Raw genomic sequence first — 13,782 nt, 5'->3', positions numbered from 1 at the left:
TTTAATTTAATTTAATATATTTTTTGTTGTTCCTGATTTTGACGTGCCATTATTAAAGAATGAAACAATGACATGGCAGTTTGGTTTTGTCCTTTATAAATATTTTTTCCCACTCATTTTATTTAGATTCTCTCCACATAAGCAGGATACACCATATAGCAGGTACAGACTGAACGATAACACATGCACTTATAACACTTAAAACGTCAATGAATAACTTAATTCTTAAAAAAAAAAAAAAAAAAAAAAAAAAAAACCTTGGATCCATTTGATATAGATTATTTTGTTAACTGTAAGTAGAAAAGAAAACTGTTGTACAAAATTTAATCAAAACGCATGTCCCTGCTGAGCTGTGGGCTATTACTAATTTCACTGGCAATGCATACAAAATGATATCTTAATTTTTATTTTATTTTATTTAAAAATAAATCTTTGTATTATAAGAAGGATAGATTCTACGACCTATCCTGCAGTCAATCATAGTGAGATAAGGATCCTTCAATCTAAAAAACACGAATCGAAAAATAATTAAAAAAAAAAAACAACAGGAATCGGAATCTGACCAACGAGGAAGTTCCTGTTTGCTGTTGTCCCGCCTCTTGTGGTAACTATTTTTATTAACGTGTCCAGTCTAGCGCTTTTATTTCCTTTGAAGAATTCACTGTATAATTTGAAGAAACGTAGAACAAGTGAAAGGAAGTGATGAAACGAAAGGGCTGGGTTTGTGAGACGCTGGCCACTTCCTACTTTTCTTTTATAGAATTAAGTTGAAAATAAAGTTCATTTATCATTGTCAGCACGCGCTCAAGTGATCATGGGGAAAATTGAGTGGGCGATGTGGGCAAACGAGCAAGCACTGGCTGCTGGACTCAGTAAGAACATATACTCTAATTATGTCTCGTTTAGTTTTTCAGGCGCTCTAAAACATTTGAACAAGCACTAAATTATTACTTACATTAATGTTTCTCGAATAGTGTCGTGACTATATATATGTAAAACTCTAAAGAGAAGACCGAAAATACAAACAGCATAGGTTTAAACTATAAACCTAGCAGCTATCATTCAAGTGTTTTTTTTTTTTTTTTTAATGTGTGTTAATCTCTTTTATTATCTTTGAAAGCAAGAAGTTGATTTTCACTCTCTGAGCTAATAAGTTAAATGTAAAATAATATTTACAAAGATGGCTTTATTTTATTTGTATTTATTTTTACATTTAAAACATAATATTTAAGTTAATGCAAGCTAGTGTGAATATGAGGAAATGGAAATGAGGAAATGAAATTAACTTTTTCTCTCTTTTGTTGCAGTTTATGTGACTGGTGGTATTGTCGGGGTGGCTGGTCAATTCAGGGGTTGGCAGTTTGCAGCTTTTGGAATGTATCCTTAAAACCCATACAGGGCTTTCTCCTGTAAATGTGCAAAACTCTGATTTGCCCCTAATTTTCATCTCATTTCCTCATTTGTTCTTCTAGTCTGTTGACTTAGAAAGTACACATTTATTTGGTAAAGTAACATTGTATTTCTAGCGTACTCATTTATATCCTTGACTGTGATAGTGCTGCCGGTGTTTTTGTGTGTTTGCTTGAATATCCACGAAGCAAACGGGGCAAAGGCACTAGCGTTGAGAGAACGTGAGTGTTTTATGAGTCAAACTGATTTCAGACTGTACATTGTTATACAGGAAATGCAGGCTGGTGATTCCAACATGCTATCAATGATCCTCTGCAAAATATTTTGTAATGAGTCATTTGAATTATGAAGATTTCCTTTGTGTGCTTTGAATTATAAACTTCACATGAAAAGCTTTTCTGTTTGATTACAGTGGTCAGTATTGCTTCACAGTTTGTGTAAAGGCTTTTGGACCCCTGACCAGAAACTATTACGTCAGAGCATTCTTGCACGCTGCGTAAGTCTGTTGTATTTCAGTTAGGTGTTGTCATGCATGTCCCTTCTCTTGTCATAGGCTATAAGAAACCATCTTACTTGTGTTTGAAATCATGCACACATATGTCTGAATCTGTGTGTTTTACTTTGCAGACTGTGTGTTCCAGGGGGGTTCATGTTAGCCACAGTTCTGGGATGTGTGTGCCTAGGAATTGCCAGTTTAATCTATCTTTCAGTAAGTTCATATTCCAATTCAGTGTTCTTTCATCTGAACTCCAGAAAAACAACATGAATGTGAATACAACTGTAACTAAAAGAAGATAGGAAAAAAAAAAAAAAAAAATTGCTTCATGCTCATTTGCTATAAAATCCCCTTTTTCACATTAAACCAAAATGAAAATTCTGTTTTTTACCCATATGATTATTTTGGTGTTTAGCAAAAAGTTTTTAAATTATGAAAATGAAAGGTGACAGATATCTTCAATCTTCAAAAATGCTGAAAAGCACCGGAATATTAAAAAAGCAGTTCATACGCACATTCTTACATTACCCTTTTGTGTTCCACGGAAGAAAGAACATTTAAGAATGACACAAGTATGAATGATGTAGATGTCGACAGGATTTTGGGTTAATTTAAGTTTTAAAAACACGTCTCTACAGTCTGCATCTGATTCTTTGCGCTGACCACTGATGTGATTACAGATTATGTGAGTGTAATATGATGATCCATCCCACAGTATTTTTGTATCATTCATTTATTTCATTTGACTCAAGAACTGTCCCTTGGAGAAGAACTCTTTGGACAATATATATTTTTGGATGCATTTGGTTGTGTGGCCTTTGATTTCATACATGAATTTGAACTTTGGCATCACAGGCAGCTATTCACGGAGAGCATTGGGAGCCCATACTGCCCCGCACAGAGCCACCAAAGCGTGTTGGGGATAGCATCAAAGAACCTCCTCAAAACCCTCCACCTCGGCCTCCTCCTGAACTCCGCCGGAAGAAAGCAGATAAACTAGAGACTGCTGCATATGACAATCCCATGTCTGTGACCGTCAATGAGTAAGGATTCCATTGTGAAAACAGTAACCTATTATTCAAGGAGGCTTCAGTAAAAAGTAACTGTATTAATATGAAACATTTATGAGATTATAGTAAAAACTTGCATCAAGACAGAGAGTGAGCTAGCACTGACTCGTACCATGTTTATTTTATAATATGTATGCTGTGTAACTCTTGATAAATTTGAAACATTCCAGATATTATTACTATTAATAGAGGAGCAATTTTTGTGTAAGATTTTTTTATCATCAATATAATCATCGAAGAATAAAATCATTTTACTGGGTTGCTGTAAAAAATTAATACATTGTGTATATTTACCTCGAGAGTGTATATAGTTATGTCTTATCTGGTACAATAAACTCACGATGTACTTAATTCAATAATTTATCTATAAAATATTGCCAAATTTAATTTCCTTTTTATGTGTTGTGCATATGTATAACCTAATGCTGTGGTGTTTCATTTACAAATCAACTTTTTGAAATGTAGCAACATTTTTTTTCTCTAAAATGAATGGCATCCTGAAATGTCTATATTCATAACAACAGGTCGTGTTTTGAAATCCTCCATTACTCAACAAGGAACAAGGAACAAGGAAGTTAAACTTGCTCAAATAAAAAATGAAACTCATTGTCCTTTGTGCTCGTTGGATTATAACTGTTTCTTTGATGTCTAATGTTAAATTCACTGTCATGTACATTGAAAAAATAAGTTCTGTAGAATAAATCTGATTGTTCCCATCAAACTGACAAAATTCTCTGAAAATCTGTTCTGCTCTATGATACATAGGAGCTTTAAAGGTTTTTATATGCATATAGACAGTGCTACTTAAAATTGTCATTTGTTTTGAACCAGTGATTTGGGCCACATATCAAACTAGTCTTTTATTGGTCTGATTAAATAAGCTCTGCAAGAAACAAACCGAACAAGCCCTACAATTTAATATTCATTATACAGAAACTTAATATTTGTATATTAGTAAATCATTTTGTAAAGCAATTGGTGCAACTGATTGAAAAATGTTTTTAAAAACTTTGTTTCTCCCATCAATAGCAACAACTAAGTTGGAGTTCAAAAATCGTAATATTGTCAAAAGGGAACTAAGTAGAATCCTACTAGGGATGTTTGTAAACATTGGGTCAGAGAGAACTGCATACCTGGGGCCTGTTCTTCGTACGTCGCTAACTCAGTTAGCTGGATTTCAATGTTGACGATTTGGCATGATCTTGGATCATTTGGTTCTTCGAAGCTCATCCCGGAGCTGCTGTCGTAGCAACAGGTCCGTAAGCTTAAACCTGCTCGGGAGCAGGCTTATTTCATGTAAACAGGATTAGATCGTTTCTTTTTAACCAGAACTGATAGTCAAAATATGTCTGCTACCACCGCTACTTTATTACAAGAGTATCGTACTGATCCAGGGACAATAATTAAAAATAATAATCATTAAAAAAAAATATTTAAAAATAATGTAAAAATGCTGTGTAGTCCAAAACAGCCTACTATAGACACAGCCAGTTTTACTCACGAAATATTTATTTGTCATAAAATTATTACTTCATAATTGTATTAGAGTCTTACACACATGCTATAGAGATAATAGAGTCGTGCATTATTTTGAGTGATGACTGCTATTATAAGAGTGGCTTGATGGAGTGCAGCAGATGCAGATAACATGATATTGACCCTTAAGAAACTTTCATTAATGCTGTCATGTAACAAATCTGTCCAAATATAAAATGAAATGAATAGATAATTTCTACATTGAAATAAAAATGTAAAGACTGCACAACTATTATAAATTGCGAATCTAAATAGGCTAATTGGGAATAATGAAAAAAATTCTAATAAAATAAAAATATGTATCTATTATAACATTTATGTAGTTTTGTTTGCTTGGCTGTTTCCTTATAAAAGTCCAGAAATCTGTCAAGTTTTTCGTCGGGTGTCGTTTTAAATTATATGACGTCATTACATTGCCGTCTTGCCACCAGCCAATCGCTGCACTGCTGATCATGGTTTCGAGTATCGATACATTTCCCCTTTTAAGCCAACACATGAACACGCAATTATCTCAGATAACTCAATCCAGCGATACTAATCATACACAACAGATTTGTTCGAAGAACCCAATTAGCCGGATCATGATTAGCTCGATGATATTATCTTGGATGTGTCATTTGATCTCGGATGTAATAAGCGACGTACGAAGAACGGACCCCTGTTCTCAGGGTCAAAGGTTTCCCGCCCACAATATACTGGACTTGATCAAACTATAGACATAATGATAAATACATTGACATCGTTCCAAATAGCATATTTCATGTGCATTTGTGGTCTTTCAATGCCTGCAGTGTGATTTTAGCTTTTAGAAGGGTGCTCAAAACAAAAGCACCCCTATTGCAGCCACTGTGTGCCCTCATTGCTCACTTCTGCCAAGCTGGCAGTGAAATGAGCTCTGCAGCAGATGTCTACCTGAAAGTCAAATTGGATTACAACATGAAAGTGTGGACTCAAAAGGAAGTGTGCTTTTTCAAACCGAAAGACACATCCTAAGGCTGCATATTTTAAAGCAGTTGTGCCCAGTCCAGTCCCTGGAGATCTATCTTCCTGCAAAGTTCAGCTCCAACCCTAATCAAACACAGTTGAACCAAATAATTAAGTTCTTTAGCAACACTTGAATTACATATGGGTGTGTTTGATCTGGGTTAGAAATTAACTCTACAGGTAGATCTGAGACCTGAGGGTTATGGGTAGTGTTGTAACCTGTCCCTTAAAATACGTAATCATCCCGTAAAAAAAAAATCCATCCTGTATCAAATCACTATGGGATGCGATTTGTCCCGTATTTTACACAGGGTTCCCACACTTCTTGAAAGTACTTAAAATTTCAGACATATGGCTTCAAGGCCAGGAAAGTACTTGAAAACAAGGTCCTTGAAAGTGCTTGAATTAATTTAAAATACATTTTGTTTATGCAGGGATTAAAGTTTTACATCGCTACAATGGATTTCCGTCAAAAGGAAAAAGTGAGGGGAAAACATGTAGTATGATGTTGTTGTTCTGCCGGCACATCAAAAATCCTGGGGATGCATGGCTGCAGCTTCTCACTGAAAACATAGCGCAGCTTGCATCATTCACAGTCAGGTTATTGACAGAAATCACAGAGCAGGACTTGAATTTTGGCGCTTTTGAGTCTTGAGAACTCACTCGTGCACTCTCATTTTCTGTGCACCCCCAGATCGCGATAAGGAGAGTGATAGCTTTTAATAGTTATTAAGGGAGTTTGCAAATGTGACATTGATTTAATATATTTCAATAAACAAGTACTGCCTGATTTGCTCTATTTCATCAACGAAAATAGTTCAAAATAAAGTAACAACTCAGCCGCTACACACCTCAAAAAGCACGTTTTTGAACGAATCTAGTGAGTCAGTGAGTCATAGATTCATGATTACTCGTTTATAAAGACTAAATTAGCCACTCGAACGAATAAATTGTATGAATGATTCAGTGACAAAATTCAATGACTTGCTGCCACCAGTTGGCTGTTCAGGTACATTTTAAGGCATTATTTCAGTTATTTAAAGGGTTATTTCACCCGAGAATGAAAATTCGTCCAACTTCTACTCACCCTCGAAGCATCCTAGGTGTATGTGACTTTCTTTCAGAATAATCCAATCGAAATTGTCCTTGCTCTTCCAAGCCTTTCAATGGGTTTAAGCGGGTGTTTGTTGTCAACATTTCAGAAGACGTTAAATAAAGTACGCACATCTGTAAAAAATGTCCCTCACATGGCTCCGAGGGTGAATAAAAGCCCCCTTACCGAATCCATGTGTTCTTGTAAGATAAATGCAGGAAGAACATGGAATACGTATGTGTTGCGTGCGCGAGCCTCTGGAAATGTAGGAGCAAAGCAAAGAAAGTTTCCTTACTTTAGCAAAGGAAAAACTAAAACTCTTGGCTTATTTTGAAATCCTCTGACGTTTTTCTTTAGAGTGACCACCATTTTTTTTTGTTCTCTTTCCACACTCGCCACTAACCACGCAGCTCTGATGTACAACGGAATCCACCTGCATGTCTTCCGGTTTACAACAGTCAGTAGAAGATAGAAAAAAATTGTTTATTACATTTGATATCTGGATTTTTATCTCACAAAAATGCATGGATTCACTACAGGGGGCCTTTATTCACCTGTAGTGAATCCAAGCATTTTTGCCTAATTTTTATAAGCCTAATAAAAAAAAATTTTCTAACATCTGCTGACTGTTGTAAACCGGAAGACATGCAGGTGGATTTCGTAGTACATCACTGCGTGGTTATTGACGAGTGAGGAGAGAAAACAAAACAATATGCTGGTCATGGGTGTGACAGAGTGTGGAATGGAATGGGGTTTGGTTGAGGAAAAAAAAATCTATTTTTTTTTTTTTTTTTTTGCTTTAACCCATTTATGGCGCTACTTCAAAACTGTCCTGTATGTCTTGTCAAAAACAGAAGGAAACGGCACTAATTATTGGGGTGGAGATGGGATAGCATAAAAAAAAAACCTCTTGTTTGTTTGTTTGTTTATATAGCACAGTTTAATACAACTCAAGGAGTTGACAGAGGTAGACATATCCACCTCACATAAACATAAATAAACATTAACCCAATTAAAAATGCTCTCCATTTGATTTTAAAAGATGTTGTTTTAATACAGCTTTGAACATGTGTAAGGATTTGGCAGAGCGAATAGATTAAGGGAGGACATTCCACAATTTAGGGCCTGCTCGAGAGAAAGCTCTATCACCTCTATGTTTATATTTGGTCCTGGTAGTGCACAGCAGATGTTGATTTTCTGATCTCAGGGATCTAGAGGGGGTGTAGATTGTCACCAAACCGGACAAATACACAGGAGCTATATTTTGCAAGGCCATAAAGACAAGTTCCAGGACTTTATAGACAATTCTAAGTCGTACTGGCAGCCACTTTAATGAAATTAATAACGGAGTCACAGATTCATATTTCTTTGTCGATTTGATATTTTTTGCAGCAGTATTTTGGATTTTCTGTAAACGTGAGTGCTCGAACGTCAACTCCATAGTAAAGTGAATTACAATAATCCATTCGTGAAAAGACAATGGACGGAATTGCTCTCTCAAAATCTGAACTAGATAGAAATGGTTTAGTCTTAACTAGCAGACATAGATAAAAAAAAAAAAAAAAACAAGATCTCACCACAATGTTAATTTCTCTGTCCAACTTTAAATCACTATCCAGAACAAATCCTTTTTTTTTTTTTTACATTAGATTTAACAAAACCAGTCAAAAAAATTGCTTTCAAGCACGGCAGCACCTCATGTTTTCTAGGGCCAAACACAATAACATCAGTTTTATTTTCATTAACCTTTAAAAAAATTGCAGCCATCCAATCCTTAAAGGGGGGTGAAATGCTATTTCATGCATACTGAGATTTTTACACTGTTAAAGAGTTGGATTCCCATGCTAAACATGGACAAAGTTTCAAAAATTAAGTTGTACGTTTGAAGGAGTATTTTTGTTCCAAAAATACTCCTTCCGGTTTGTCACAAGTTTCGGAAAGTTTTTTTCGAGTATGGGTCCGTGTGACGTTAGATGGTGCAGAATTTCCTTATATGGGTCCTAAGGGCACTTCTCCCAGAAGAGCGCGTGCGTGCCCATAGACCAGAGCAGAGACATTCACTGACCAGTGTGAGAGAGCGAAATGTCACCAAAGTGTGTTTTCGGTTGCCAGGGCAAGACAACCCTGTACAGATTACCAAAAAAAAAAACAGCATTAAGGGACCAGTGGATGGAGTTTATTTTTACAGAGCATCAACGGAGTTGCAAGAGGGTCTGGCTGCAGACTTGCACTTGCACTCTCAGACACTTGCACTTGCGCTAGTGACATCACTTGCAGTCTTTATTCTTTATTTTATTGATTTTTTTTTTAACTTTTTGTTCGAATTTCCCAACATTTTACAACAGTAGCCAGGTGGCGAAGACAAGAAAAAAATAAACTAAATTACAATGTCAGTTGCAATCGCTACTTGCACTTTCTGCTACCTGTGACACTTGCAATCGACATAATTCGTGCTTGTTCTTTAGCTCCGCCCACACGTGACGCCTCCAGGCGCTCGTGTTTTTCCGGGAAAAATCGGTACAGACTATCTTTCTCTTATAAATATAATAAAACTAAAGACTTTTTGGTGTTATGAAGGATGCAGTACTACTCTATAGGTACTCAAGATTAACAGGATATTGAGTGAAAACGAGCATTTCACCCCCCCTTTAAAAAAAAAAAAAAAAACGACATAATGTGGAACTTAGTCACTTTCCAAAACCGCTAAGCAAATATATATAGTTTCAATATATACTACATAGAGACGTCCTGCTGTAGTCGTTGCTGCTGCTGCTCTTGTTCAATTTCAGCCTCGAGATCTGATTCTGGATCAAAAATATACGGCTGAATCTTACTGTTAGCCATGGTTTGTTTTGGATGATGGTAATGTCACAGCTTCCAAATGCTCTCAATGCAAAATCCTAGTCGTGCTCGTGATTCTTTAGCTCCACCCACACGTCACGCCTCCAGCCGCTCGTGTTTTTTTCCGGAAAAAATCAGTACAGACTATCTTTCTCTAATAAATATAATATAACTAAAGACTTTTTGGAGATATGGAGGATGCAGTACTACTCTATACGTACTCAAGATTAACAGGAGATTGAGTGAAAATTAGCTTTTCACCCCCTCTTTAACATTGTGTAAGCATGCTAATAAAGTGTCAAGTGAGTTTGAATTTTAATTTGAGTTTGAACTCACTCACAGGCAAATAAATCTGCGTATCATCAGCGTTGCAATGGAATGACACTTTATATTTGTGAAAAATTGCTCCTAACGGTAACATATAAAGGGAGAAAAGAATTTGAGCAAGAATCGAACCTTGAGGGACTCCCCAAGGAAGATGTAATCTTGAAGAATTTCAGCCCCCAATATTAACAGAAACATTACATTTTAGGCAGTACCACCGCTCTCTATATGCAGAGTACACAGTTTGTGTAGGGCAGCAAATCCCTGGGGGGCAGTGCTCAAAAAAAAAAAAAAAAAAAAAACCTTGTCATTCCCCCCGACCACACTTGTAAACGCTCGCACCTCATGTTTGCGGCTGAATGTTCATAATTGATGGATGGACATATATGCCTGGTTAAAAGACATCAACCATCCGTTGCAGAGGAAAGAAAACAGAAGAAAGTAAAAAAAAAAAAAAGTAAAAAGCGGGCATAAAGTTGGCTTGACGTTGGATGTTCGATATTCGCAAATATAGGGACCGTCTCTAAAGTTACATGAGGTATTGGTATAGACTACTACACTTTTCTAACTTCGAGAGCATTTGAGGAGAATAATGTACAATAATAAAAACAACTGTAATTGCCCAGTCAACAATTTGATCTCACAATGATGTCACTATGAGCTCACAATATTCTCATGGTGCGGTCATAATGTGAGTGTCACAGTGAACTAAAAGTGTAACCACAAAGAGCTCTCACTGTGTGCTCATACTTTGTTCACAGCATGAGGTGACTGCACAATCACAGTGCACTCATACTGTGGTGGAAATATGAGGTCACATCACACTCACTGTGTGCTCATACTGTGATCACTGTGTGCTCATACTGTGGTCACTGTGTGCTCATACTGTGAGATCACCATATAACACCACTATGCAATAATTGTGTTAGTTCACTGTTATCTAAAATGATTCAGTTAACTCAAACTTTTACACCCACATTCCTTATTTCCATCAATAAAAACAATCAAACAAAAAGTCAGCTTTTTCCTTTATTTGGTTTCCTTTTCAGCCTGGTTTTGGCGTTGGACAAAAAAATTCTACTTGGCGAATACATTCCGCGTCTGGTGTTGTTCTGGTGGTTACTTTTAGCTTCTTCACCTTTATTTCATTTTGTTTGTGAAAAGACCTGACACATTCTAAAAACACAAAGAGCAAGGTGTTAACATTACAATTTCTATAGCAGCATCCAGCTTCACAAACCAAAACTTAAACACTTACTTTTCAAACATGTCAGGAGCACAGGTGGCAACACCTTCTTCCCATCTTTCCCCGTTCTGTTATACAGACAGAGAACATTGTCTGACACTATGCTTATTAAAGCCTCTTTCACCATCTCACCTATATTGGAGGTGCCGTGAGTATGGATGAGATAGTGTACCTGACAAAAACATACATAATATTGTCATGATTAAAATATACCAGGCTTCAACATTTATTTTACATGGTATCTGCTGCAAAAAAAAAACTGTGGCTTTGTTGTAAAAATAAACGCTAAATTTATATAGTAGTACTAACATAAAGCTCTTGATAATTTTTGTCTTCTTCAAGCCTCTGACAGAAGGCTTCAAACGTTTCAAAGCTGGAGCACTGTTGTTGTTTAAAAAGTTCCTCATGGGCATCTTCTTCTGCCCGCTTCATGAGAACAGGCTTAACTTTTGCCAAGTCATTCATGATGACAGCTTGTCTCTGTTCCAGCATTTTAATTTGTTGGAGTATCTTAGTATTCAGATCTGAAAAATTGTAAAGTTAGATTGTTATATAGCAAAGGATGTTTTATGTCTTTATAAATAAATAATGTCTAATTGATATATCACATACAAAACAATTTCTCCATGGTGACTTTGCATTTTGTTTCCTTTGGTTCCTTCCCTGTTATCAAAATTACATATATAAGGTCAGTGAAATTGCATTTATCTAAATCAGTTATATTGTTTCTATATTTATTTTTCTACATTAATTAAACCGTTTTTTCCCCTGATCGTTTTATCCACAATGCACATGTAGGTGGTTCACTTTAATTGTGGGGACATTTGGTACAATGTAAAAAAACAATAAAAATAAAAATAAAAAACACACACGCACACACAATAAATTATATTAAATTATAACTCACCTGAAGAAGCAGAGCTTTTGGGATGATCATCCTCATGCATTGCCACATTTTCCTGAAGAGTATCTGTGAGAGTCATGACACAAAATTCTCTTATAAGGTACCTTGTGATGTGTTTGCATGTGTTAACGGGAATATCTATTGTCTCACCTAAGAATACTGGGTTGGGCTGGCTTGAGTTTAAATAACTCATCAGGGCTTTCATTGTTATCATCCAGACAGTCACCTGAACAATGTGAATTAGAATGATCAAATTAGCTTAACCAGATTCAATTTGAGAGAAAAAGTGTTTCATATTCACCAGATGTTTTGACACACAGAGCTTTCTGAATAAGTGGACTCTTGACTACTTTCAAGAAAAGACATAAGACATTCAAAATCTGCAAATAAAATTATAAAGCTGATTGTGCTAAGTTCCTTAGATAAGTTAAAACACAAGCTTACCATGGTATCTGGGAGTTTTGGCCAGCTGAACATTCTTTGTCTTCAGACCAACTCGCTTCATTGCATTTCTTGACTTCTTTAAATGCACATCATCTGTTTATCACATTAAAATTAGTATGATCACCTAATCTTTTGCCATAACAAACCTTGTATACACAATGAATAAACAATGTATACACACCTGGTATCCTGGTTTGCACTGTAATTGCTTTATAAGTCATGTGATGTTGTTGAAGATCATGAAATTCTGAGAGGAAGATATAGAAGTAAGTGGCTTAATGTACATCAATACATGAATGCATGGGTTTTCTAACTGGGGTCAGGGGACCCACAACAGGCCTCCAGAGGGTTGTAAGGGTCTTCATAAAATTCATAAAAAACATAAATATTAATATATTCAAACATCGTTACAGTCACATTTTTAAGTTCTTGATAGAGACATTTAAGTGTTTATATTTGTTTTTTATCTGTAGTATGGGATTTGTATTTCTTTGTAAAACAGAATTCTTTGTAAAGCTTCTATAAAACTAAAACATCTGAACTAAAAATGTTTATCTTCAGGTTTACATTACTACTTAGCTAAAGGTTCATCATATATGGTGGGTTTTGGCAATATAAAGTGTAAAAACCTCTGAATAGTAACACATTATACACACCATTAATACATGAATTTATCTTTTGTATATGTGTGTATATGTTTAAATCACCTGAGACATCAGAGCTTGTGGGCTTGGGATCATTCTCATCTTTTTCCCCACTTCTCTGAAGAGTATCTTTAAAGATAGATCATGCAGAAGAAAAATATTTTTTATTAAATAAAAGTTTAGTTAAAAAGTTAAAACACTGTCACACTGAACTTTCTTAATGAGCTGAATATTGACTAATGTTCAAAAGAAAAAAAAAATGGATTGAAAAAACATAAAAGTGCTTTAGCAAGTTCAAAGTTCTACATCAAAGTTAAAACAGGCTAACCATGGTATATAGGAGGTCTGGGCAGTGGGACATTTCTTGACTTCAGACCAGATTGCTTCACTTCATTTCCTGACTGCTTCAAGTTCATATCATCTGTTTAGTACATACAAATAAAGAATGATCACAGAGTTATGGCTAAATTGTTTTCTTCATACCAATCATTTCAATATATACAGACCTTCCCAGGAAGATGTCTCTGAATTGATGTCACTTTCATCACAGAGCATATTTTTCCTTTTTCTCTTCTCAGGTAATTCCACAACTGCAGGGTCTGTCATTGAATAAGTAATTGAGTCCTCTGTTGTGTAATCTGAGATGTATTGATTTGCTTGATCATAGTCTCCTGTAAGTGGTAAGTTTATGTATACTGTGTGTATAATGGAAATTCAGTCAACTATTTATTCATCATAGAATACATAAATATATTATGATTAGTAAATTTATAAGACCACCTATCATAAT

At 35.6% G+C, this 13,782-nt stretch overlaps 2 protein-coding genes across 6 annotated transcripts; one reads left to right on the top strand and one right to left on the bottom strand.

Annotated features, from left to right (window-relative positions):
- The first annotated feature begins 693 nt into the window (after positions 1 to 693).
- cyba (cytochrome b-245, alpha polypeptide) lies at positions 694 to 3,701 on the top strand. Its single transcript, XM_026287790.1, has 6 exons — positions 694 to 872; positions 1,308 to 1,377; positions 1,557 to 1,631; positions 1,823 to 1,906; positions 2,038 to 2,119; positions 2,762 to 3,701. Exons 1-6 carry the CDS (start codon positions 815 to 817, stop codon positions 2,951 to 2,953), a joined length of 561 nt encoding a protein of 186 aa, XP_026143575.1. The 5' UTR covers positions 694 to 814; the 3' UTR covers positions 2,954 to 3,701.
- A 7,069-nt stretch (positions 3,702 to 10,770) lies between these two features.
- On the bottom strand, positions 10,771 to 13,555 carry LOC113118825 (uncharacterized). Of its 5 annotated transcripts, XR_003294381.1 has the most exons (10): positions 13,499 to 13,555; positions 13,321 to 13,413; positions 13,056 to 13,121; positions 12,530 to 12,595; positions 12,349 to 12,441; positions 12,055 to 12,130; positions 11,908 to 11,970; positions 11,310 to 11,524; positions 11,013 to 11,172; positions 10,771 to 10,930 (listed from the first exon to the last, which is right to left on the bottom strand). XR_003294381.1 is itself a non-coding variant. In XM_026288237.1 (9 exons), the coding sequence occupies exons 2-9, from the start codon at positions 12,379 to 12,381 to the stop codon at positions 10,900 to 10,902; spliced, it is 570 nt and encodes a 189-aa protein (XP_026144022.1). In that variant the 5' UTR covers positions 12,382 to 12,441; positions 12,530 to 12,594; the 3' UTR covers positions 10,771 to 10,899. The 5 variants fall into 5 exon arrangements, 4 of the variants coding, with proteins under 4 accessions (XP_026144022.1, XP_026144019.1, XP_026144020.1 ...); XM_026288237.1 differs by lacking the exons at positions 13,056 to 13,121; positions 13,321 to 13,413; positions 13,499 to 13,555 and adding exons at positions 11,613 to 11,663; positions 12,206 to 12,250 and having other exon boundaries at positions 11,013 to 11,068; positions 12,530 to 12,594; XM_026288234.1 differs by lacking the exons at positions 13,056 to 13,121; positions 13,321 to 13,413; positions 13,499 to 13,555 and adding an exon at positions 11,613 to 11,663 and having other exon boundaries at positions 12,530 to 12,594.
- Positions 13,556 to 13,782: the final 227 nt, after the last annotated feature.

This window comes from Carassius auratus, chromosome 18, assembly GCF_003368295.1.
Source record: "Carassius auratus strain Wakin chromosome 18, ASM336829v1, whole genome shotgun sequence".
NCBI lineage: Eukaryota > Metazoa > Chordata > Actinopteri > Cypriniformes > Cyprinidae > Carassius > Carassius auratus.
Note: the sequence above shows the minus strand (reverse complement) of the source record. Positions and strands in the feature narration are given on the sequence as shown.

Excerpts from the sequence above, each read along its gene's own strand:
- cyba (XM_026287790.1), top strand. The coding sequence starts at position 815 with ATGGGGAAAATTGAGTGGGCGATGTGGGCAAACGAGCAAGCACTGGCT. Across the intron at positions 1,632-1,822 it reads GGCACTAGCGTTGAGAGAAC|TGGTCAGTATTGCTTCACAG; the intron begins GTGAGTGTTTTA and ends GTTTGATTACAG. Across the intron at positions 1,907-2,037 it reads AGAGCATTCTTGCACGCTGC|ACTGTGTGTTCCAGGGGGGT; the intron begins GTAAGTCTGTTG and ends TTTACTTTGCAG.
- LOC113118825 (XM_026288234.1), bottom strand. The coding sequence starts at position 12,381 with ATGTTCAGCTGGCCAAAACTCCCAGATACCATG. Across the intron at positions 12,131-12,348 it reads CAAAACTCCCAGATACCATG|GTGACTGTCTGGATGATAAC; the intron begins GTAAGCTTGTGT and ends CACATTGTTCAG. Across the intron at positions 11,525-11,612 it reads CACCATGGAGAAATTGTTTT|ATCTGAATACTAAGATACTC; the intron begins GTATGTGATATA and ends ACAATTTTTCAG.